Raw genomic sequence first — 9,029 nt, forward strand, 5'->3', positions numbered from 1 at the left:
TTGTGTGTTTCTGTGTTTATCATTTATTTAAAATACAGACCCTTTCCAAAAAATAGAATATCATGGAAAAGTTTATTTATTTCCATAATTCCATTCAAAATGTTAAACTTCCATAGATTATAGATTCAGGGCCCACAACTTAAACAATTTCAAGTATTTAGTTGTTTATTTGTACATAATTTGGGCTTCCAGCTCATAAAACCCACGAAAACAGGATTTCAAAAAATTAGAATATTACATGAAATCACACAGTAATTACACAGTGATACCATGGTCATTGAACCAGATTTTGGTTATTTTGGCAGTGTGGGCAGGTGCAAATCCTGCTGGAAAATGAAGTCAGCATCTCCATAAAGCTTGTCTGCTGAAGGAAGCATGAAGTTCTCTGAAAATGTCCTGGTAGACGGCTGCGTTGAGTGGACAGCACAGTGGACCAACACCAGCCGATGACATGGCTCCCCAAACCAACACAAACTTCACACTGGACTTCAAGCATCTTAGATTGTGTGCCTCTCCATTCTTCCTCCAGACTCTGGGACCTTGGTTTCCAAATGAGATGCAAAATTTGCTCTCATCAGAAAAGAGGACTTTGGTCCACTGTGCTTTATCAAATCCAGAGTCAACGCAGCCGTCTTCCAGGACATTTTCGTAACACTTCATGCTTCCTTCATTTTCCAGCAGGATTTGCACCTGCCCACACTGCCAAAAGAACCAAAACCTGGTTCAATGACCATGGTATCACTGTGTAATTAATGTGTGATTTCATGTAATATTCAAATTTTTTGAAATCCTGTTTTCGTGGGTTTTATGAGCTGGAAGCCCAAATTATGTCCAAATAAACTAAGTACTTGAAATCAATTAAGTTGTGGGCCCTGAATCTATAATCTATGGAAGTTTAACGTTTTGAATGGAATTATGAAAATAAATAAACTTTTCCATGATATTCAAATTTTTTGGAAAGGTTCTGTACTGTTACTGTTATCTATTTGTTTTTCTTCTATTTCAAAAGATATGATTCATGCAAAAGAACAAACAATCAGAAAAATGCACTTACCTTTTCATTAAATGGCACCTATTATGCAAAATTCACTTTTACATGGTGTTTGAACATAAATGTGTGTTGGCATTGTGTGAGCAAAACCACCCTAGAATGATGAAAATCCACCCAGTAGTTTTTTTACTATCTCAATAAATCATAAGCACTGTCTCAGAACGCCCTTTTCTAAGATTGCTCTCACTGTGACGTAGAATTGCGCTAAGCCCCACCGACGTGTTTGATTGACAATCTGGTTTTGGCATAGACCCTGCCCTCGGTGATCTGTACACCATCCTCCATTGTTTCAACGACAGCCGGTAATGTCGCCTAAGAAGACTAACGTTAGGTGTTCTGTTGTGGGATGTAAGAATGGACATAGTAGTCTTTACTGACATCAGAACCACTGAAAACGCAGCGGATGGATTTTATTTATGAAGAAAAGGAGCCACTTAAACTTCCTAACGTTTATGTTTGCGCGAATCATTTTCTGACTGACTGTTTAGTGAACGAGGGTTAAAGTTAATCCTCAAGTGTGGATCGTTGCCTAGCCTACTGTTCGCGATCCAACGTCACCTCCAGAAGAAGTTAGCGTATTTTATGATTTTTGCGCTAATAGTCATTTCAATCAATGTCAGCCAGTTCAACAACAAATGTGTCTAAGCTATTTATTGTCGTCGTCATAGGATGTCTCAACAAACAACGTCAGACAGTTTTATGTCACGTATCATTTTTTGCAGCAATTGCAAATGTAAATAAATTAATACATGCTCTATCTCCATAGACAGTATATAAATGTCTATCTCTCTGCAGCATATGTTTTCTGGTTCTGTAGCCATCTTCTCACATTTGCCACATAAGCACCTGTACGACAAGTAATATCAACATGACGCAACAGCACCCCTGGCATAAATATAATTTCGTTTGTACTTAAGAAAAAAAAAATCGTTTGTACTTAGCAAACGTTATCACAGTATTTGTGTGTGTGTAGTTTCAAACAATTGCGCGAACATTATCACAATTCGTGTGTGTGTGTGTGTGTGTGTGTGTGTGTTGCACATCCATAATTGCAAAGGGGACACGATTAAAACTTTATAAGTACATAAATATATCAAAAAACCATTCCGAGACGTTTAGTCCATTCTCTTTTGTGTTTATTCTGTGCCGGACTCTCTTCATCATCTGGGACCAGCAGGGCGGGGATATGCAGCTCATTTACATTTAAGGTGGTACACACCAAAACAGCTCTTTTTAAAACAGGCCCCAAAAATGACATTTTCAAATGGTTATAATAAATTAACTGTGGGGTATTTTGTGCTGAAACTTCACAAATACATTCTGGGGACACCCAAGACCAATATTACATCTTGTAAAAAGGGGCATAATAGGTGCCCTTTAATTAGCTGCATTCCAGTGGTCTGAGTGGTTAATTTATTTTACCGTTTCGTTACTATCATCTTTGCTAACTTTTGCTTCAGTGAGTCGATCCACGTCTTCTGATTCTCGTCCATGGTTGGCATTGTTCAAAAATTGCTGCTTTGATAGTGACCTAACTGTGAGACAAGTGCTACCCGCCAGTGCTACTAGTTGCAAGAGGAGTGGAACAGTGTAAATAAATCAATCTATCTATCTATATGTAGTTGCAAAGTTAGTCAACATAATATTCAAAAGGGACCATCAAAATTAAATGTTACCAAATGTCAGTTTGGAGCCTCATCTGTCAATTTTAAGGACAGACATGCACATATAATCTAGTCTGCACAGAGCATTGTCGGCTAGTATCAGTGTACAATTAACAATTCTATCTCAAGGTCTTCTGCTAAAATTTCTATCTTACTTGTTGCCTCCTCCCATCCTAGTTACCACGTTTTAAGTGCTTTCTATTGGCAAATAGTTTAGGTCAATTAGAGCAAAATACACCAGGTGTGTAACTGATCTGGTCCATAGAGCCTGTTCTCTTTTCTCAGTTTTATGCATGTGCAATGATTTTTGTTTGTTTTAACAGCATCCCTAACTCCAATCCTAACCATAACTTTACCCACGACGACTGTCATATGTCATAAACATTATTTGTTTGGAGTGACACGTACTGTTAGAAAGGTTTGCGGCTGAGAAAGAATAAAGGGAATACAAAAGAGAATATACATGCAACAATTTACTGACAATAATTGCAAAGAATGATTCCAAAATATAATCTAGAGAGATCTTATGCTGTCTGATGGGAATGACCACTTATTATTTTAATAAATTGGGCTTTTGCCCAGAGAGTTTTGATGGATTAGTAGCTCTCAACAGTAACACGTTTCTTTTGCTCACAACAAGTTACGTCAAACAGAGGCCTCAGGCAAGCATTCAAATTCACCTGTCAAAGTCAATCACGTTATAGCATCAATGTCCTTCAGCATTCAAAAGTATAAAAAAACGATGAAATCGATATATATAATAAAGAATAACTGACTTTATTAGGTAGGTTTTATCACAATGTTAAATAACATGGGTAGTTAAATTGTCACACAGTCAATAAATCTTGTTCTTTACCCCGAACAGATTATATATTATATATTTATATTATAATAATTAACAATACAAAAAGAAAGCTCTATTAAAATCGAACCAGTATAGAAAGTCACATTACAAACAAAGATCATTCAAAGACATCATTGGTGTAGTAGGAATGTAAAGAATTCAAAAAGGAAATAAACCCACTGTTTGAATTTGTTTTTGTGGAAGCAGCAGTGGCAACACAGGTTATTCAGGTGCTAGAGGCCAGAAGCTTTAGTATTTTGTCATTGTACAACCCACAGCACATGACAGACTTAAAAATTCCCATGCAGTAGCTTATATAATCAGTCTGTCAGTCCTTCATGATTCTTATTCAATCATCATTCAGAGTTGAAGTTCTTCAGGAAGTGAAGAGTTTTTAGGCAGTTTCCCCCCCTCTACACATTACTTCGTTGATATCTGTTTACATGAGAGATGTCAACAGTTTTACAAAAAAAAAAGTATTTACATAAAATAATTTTGAACAGCAATTTCTTAAGTCTCAATTGTAGTTTGATAGTAATTTCACACTGGACATTTATCAGTATAATTGCTAAAAGTAGTTTTACTTGTATTTTGTCACCCTGATTATGATGAAATATGGAAGGATGTTTCTATCCTGCAAAGAGGGATTCATGAATAGATTAAGTGATTTAATGTATACTCACACATCTTCCATGCTTCTTACGTGGTTCATGTTTGGGTGTCTAGAGGCAGGAATATTCTCATCCTCATCCTCAGGAACCTTAGAATAAATACCAATGATTATATGTATACTTTTTACAGAGAAAACCTCAAATAAATCAGTGTTTTACTTGATATCACGTAGTTAATCAACAAAAACACTTTTCTCACCTCCCAATAAACCTCATCATCAAAGCAGTTGCCATCTGCTGGGTCACCCCAGATTGACAGCTTTAATATCCCACCTGTAAAATTAAACAGCATAAAAATGTCAGCTCTAACGCATATTATTATCTAAAAACACTTAGTTTACTGTTCAACTTTATTTGCACTCACCAACCAAAGCTCCACCTGCAAGACCAAATACTATTGCTACACAGAGACCTGCTGCCTGGTGACCACCCTGAATGCTGACTGTCCTGTTAGCAACGGCATCCTTGAAGTCGAACGTGTTAATCAACCTGAACAGAAAACACAGTATTAAGGAGTCATGTGATAGTTTTCTTTCGTTTTATTTTCTGCAGCAGTCCAAACAGAAGCCAACTGTGACTCTGTGTATATTTATATATGTAGATAAAATCAGTCTGTCTGTCTGACTGACACAAACTTACCCTTCTTTTCCATAAACTGACTCACTGGCAGAAGCTGCAGTAATAGCTCCAACGATACCACCGATAACTCCAGGCATTCCATGCAGGTTATGTATACCACAAGTGTCTTGTATTTTCAGAGTTTTTTCCATAAAAGGCTGATAAGGAAAATGCATAAAAGATTATGGTTGCATACGTGCTTATACTGTCAATACTTTAGACTTCAAATAAATTTCAAAATGTTTGGCAATTAGCATTATACAGTAAATAAAAACATTTCAAACCATCTACATTTAAAAAAATATATATAATAGATGTTTCCTTTACTTCAATATGAGCAATTTCAGTACTGTAAAACATGCAAAACTCACAGTCAGAAACAGATATCCAAGTGTGGAAACAATGCCTGAACAGAATCCCACTATCAGAGAGCCGTACGGTGTAATCATGAACTCTGAAGCTGTTCCCATCGCAACACCACCAGCCAAAGTAGCATTCTGAATATGTACCTGAAAAAGTCAAGAAAATGTTATTTTATGTATAAATAAGGATCAACTCAGATATCATAGATAATCTCCAGAAATTTACCATGTCAAGCTTTCCATGTTTCTGTGATAGACTTGAAATGGCAAAGGTAGTGAGAACTGATGAGGCCAGTGCGAGGTATGTATTTATAACAGCTCTGTGCTGACCATCTCCATGATCTGCAATAGCAGAATTAAAACTGGGCCAGAACATCCACAGAAAGAGAGTGCCTGATAAAGGGAGATGGAAGAAAATTAGGAACAGTTCCCAATGTTTTGATAGCTTATTGGATTCAATAGGCAAAGGCCCCTGGGGTAATATGCCCTTTTAAATGTTATATTCTTCCAAAAGACTAAAATAGCAACAAAAAGCACAACATGTTTCCTCATAGCCAAAAGGGTGAAATTTGAATCAATCTAACATTTAATATTTTTTTAAATGTTGCAATCTGATCAGATTTTGTTTCTTTTTTTTCTGTCATCATTTACTCACCCTGATGTTGTTCCAAACCTGTATGAATTTCTTTCTCCTGCTGAACACAAAAGTATAATAATTTGGGTAACCAAACTGTTGAATATGGGTAAACATTTACTTCCAGAGTATGGAAAAAAAAATACTATGGAAGTCAATGTTTGGACCAACTTGAGGGTGAGTAAATTTTAACTTTGGGGTGAACTATCCCTTTAAGAGGCTTTGAAAAGGCAAAATATGATTAAATTGAAAAGTGCACCATTTGCTGAAGTGGTTATTTTGAATAATTGTGTACTTAAATGTAAACAATCTTGCAAATTCATCAGCTCTTCTAGTGCCTTTTGTTATAGCTTGATTAATACAACAGGAGGAAGCTGAGAAACGCCTTCTTTCACTACTCACCAATCATTGCAAACACATCCGAGTGGTATACAGATCCTTGATAATTTTTGCTCTGAGAAAGCAAAGGTCGATATAAGATCCAAGATATGGTCAAACCATAATATGCTCCAAAAGTGTGGATGACCATGGAACCACCAGCATCTTTCACCTGTGCATGAATGAAGCCATCAAAAACGATAAATTCCAGCAATGATGTTATTCGTTGGGATAAAATAGGGAGATTAAAACTTACATGAAGGAGTTCTAAAATTATATATTCCTCAACTGCAAACAGGGTGACTCCAAACAGAGTAAGAACCATCAGCTGCACTGGACTGACCTTTCCAAGACAAGCGCCATATGCAATGAGACAGCCAGCCACACAGAAATCTGCATTGATAAGGCTGATTGAAAAATGACAGTGAAATTCTTTAGTTACAGATTAAAGATGCATATATTAAGCATTTCTTCTAAAATGGAACAGTGAATCACATCGAATCAGTCATGTGACACTAGGGTTAGGAGGCATAAACATGCAGGTGAACATATCAGTAATGACAATAAGTAGATTACAATAATCAATTACTTCTCAATCCCAATTTTTATTTTCCAGTCATCACTGTCAAGGTAATGAAACCAGCCTTGCATCAGCAGAGCCCATTGAATTCCAAAAGCTGCGATGAGAAAATTGAAGCCAACCCCACCGAAACTATAACGCTTAAGAAAGGTCATGAGAAATCCAAAACCAACAAAGATCATCACATGCACATCCTGAAAACCTGAGGAAACAGAAAACAAAGTTAGTGTGTGAATATGTACATGATTATGAGATGAATTGCAGTAAATTAAACACATTGCAGTGAAACATGCTGGTGATGTTACTTACTTGCATATCTATAGTAAAAGTCATTCTCTAAATTCGTGGAAATATTTTTTCTTCTTTTGTATTCGATCCAATGGGTGTCAGACTCCTCATTATAACGAACGAACACACCAAAAAGGATGATCATGGCAGTCTGCCAGACAAAGCAGACTGCTGGAAGACTGATTCGAATATTGGTGTTTTTGGTCATTTTAAGTCTTGTTGATTTTCCCAAAGAGAGGTTCTGGAGATGACAGTGACATTCCTTTCAATAGGAACATGTTACTCACCTTTTGTCATAAAGGTTTTATAGTAAGGTCTGGAGGTGTGTCAGGACATCATCAGCTAGCCACTCCTACAAAGACATACTCATAAACACACATACTTATGACATAACGTTGAGGAAAAGGAAGAGATGGTATCCGTGTTCTTGTGTAATTGATTAAGGTGATTTGAATACAGAATAGGCAAACACATTGCAGACAATTTCAGATACTATAACAAATATATATATATATATATATATATATATATATATATATTAGGGTGCATCAAAAAACACAATTCTTGAATTTTGATATGGCTGGGTGCTAAAAGTGTTCCAATATATGTAGAAACAACACATGCAAAATATTTTTCCAGTACATGATGATTTAGGGGTGCCACCGCACATCTGTTTTTGTTGGATAAAGTGGTTAACAGTGCTCAATGGAGATCATGGAGATCTGAGGTAAACAATACTACAGCTCAAGAAAACTGAGGTGATCTTTCTGTTTGAGGTGATCTTTCTGTGTTGGGTATGTATTATTACATATTACTATCATATCTGTAGTTGTGTCTTTGTATACTTTGTATACTCATAAGTCATTTAAGTCATATTTATAGGTATTTGGTGCTCATTACATCTAGCTAACGTTAGCTAGCAACCGTTTGCTATCTATGTTAGCTAAGCTATTAAGCTTAACATCAACAGTATTCTAGAGTGGACAATGTCATATTCAGAGTATACAGTGGGGAGAACAAGTATTTGATACACTGCCGATGTTGCAGATTTTCCTACTTAAGAGGTCTGTAATTTTTTATCATAGGTACTCTTCAACTGTGAGAGATGGAATCTAAAACAAAAAATCCAGAAAATCACGTATGATTTTTAAAAAAATTAATTAGCATTTTATTACATGACATAAGTATTTGATCACCTACCAACCAGTAAGAATTCCGGCTCTCACAGACCTGTTAGTTTTTCTTTAAGAAGCCCTCCTGTTCTCCACTCATTACCTGTATTAACTGCACCTGTTTGAACTCGTTACCTGTATAAAAGACACCTGTCCACACACTCAATCAAACAGACTCCAACCTCTCCACAATGGCTAAGACCAGAGAGCTGTGTAAGGACATCGGGGATAAAACTGTAGACCTGCACAAGGCTGAGATGGGCTACAGGACAATAGGCAAGCAGCTTGGTGGGAAGGCAACAACTGTAGGCGCAATTATTAGAAAATGGAAGAAGTTCAAGATGACGGTCAATCTCCCTCGGTCTGGGGCACCATGCAAGACCTCACCTTGTGGGGCATCAGTGATCATGAGGAAGGTGAGGGATCAGCCCTGAACTACACGGCAGGACCTGGTCAATGACCTGAAGAGAGCTGGAACCACAGTCTCAAATAAAACCATTAGTAAAACACTACGCCGTCATGGATTAAAATCCTGCAGCGCACACAAGGTCCCCCTGCTCAAGCCAGCGCATGTCCAGGCCCGTCTGAAGTTTGCCAATGACCATCTGGATGATCCAGAGGAGGAATGGGAGAAGGTCATGTGGTCTGATGAGACAAAAATAGAGCTTTTTGGTCTAAACTCCACTCGCCATGTTTGGAGGAAGAAGAAGGATGAGTACCACCCCAAGAACACCATCCCAACCGTGAAGCATGGGGGTGGTAGCATC

General features: G+C 37.2%; 1 protein-coding gene across 1 annotated transcript; it reads right to left on the bottom strand.

The window, feature by feature from the left end:
• Nucleotides 1–3,125: 3,125 nt before the first annotated feature.
• On the bottom strand, nt 3,126–7,298 carry rhcgl1 (Rh family, C glycoprotein, like 1; the record flags this gene model as incomplete). The annotated part of the gene is made up of 11 exons (XM_081379728.1): nt 3,126–3,141; nt 4,243–4,319; nt 4,430–4,503; nt 4,595–4,719; nt 4,870–5,006; nt 5,220–5,357; nt 5,437–5,603; nt 6,247–6,394; nt 6,479–6,629; nt 6,812–7,004; nt 7,112–7,298. 11 exons carry the CDS (start codon nt 7,296–7,298, stop codon nt 3,126–3,128), a joined length of 1,413 nt encoding a protein of 470 aa, XP_081235854.1.
• Between the last annotated feature and the right edge of the window lie 1,731 nt (nt 7,299–9,029).

Source organism: Scardinius erythrophthalmus (assembly GCF_964197995.2).
Source record: "Scardinius erythrophthalmus genome assembly, chromosome: 12".
Classification (NCBI taxonomy): domain Eukaryota; kingdom Metazoa; phylum Chordata; class Actinopteri; order Cypriniformes; family Leuciscidae; genus Scardinius; species Scardinius erythrophthalmus.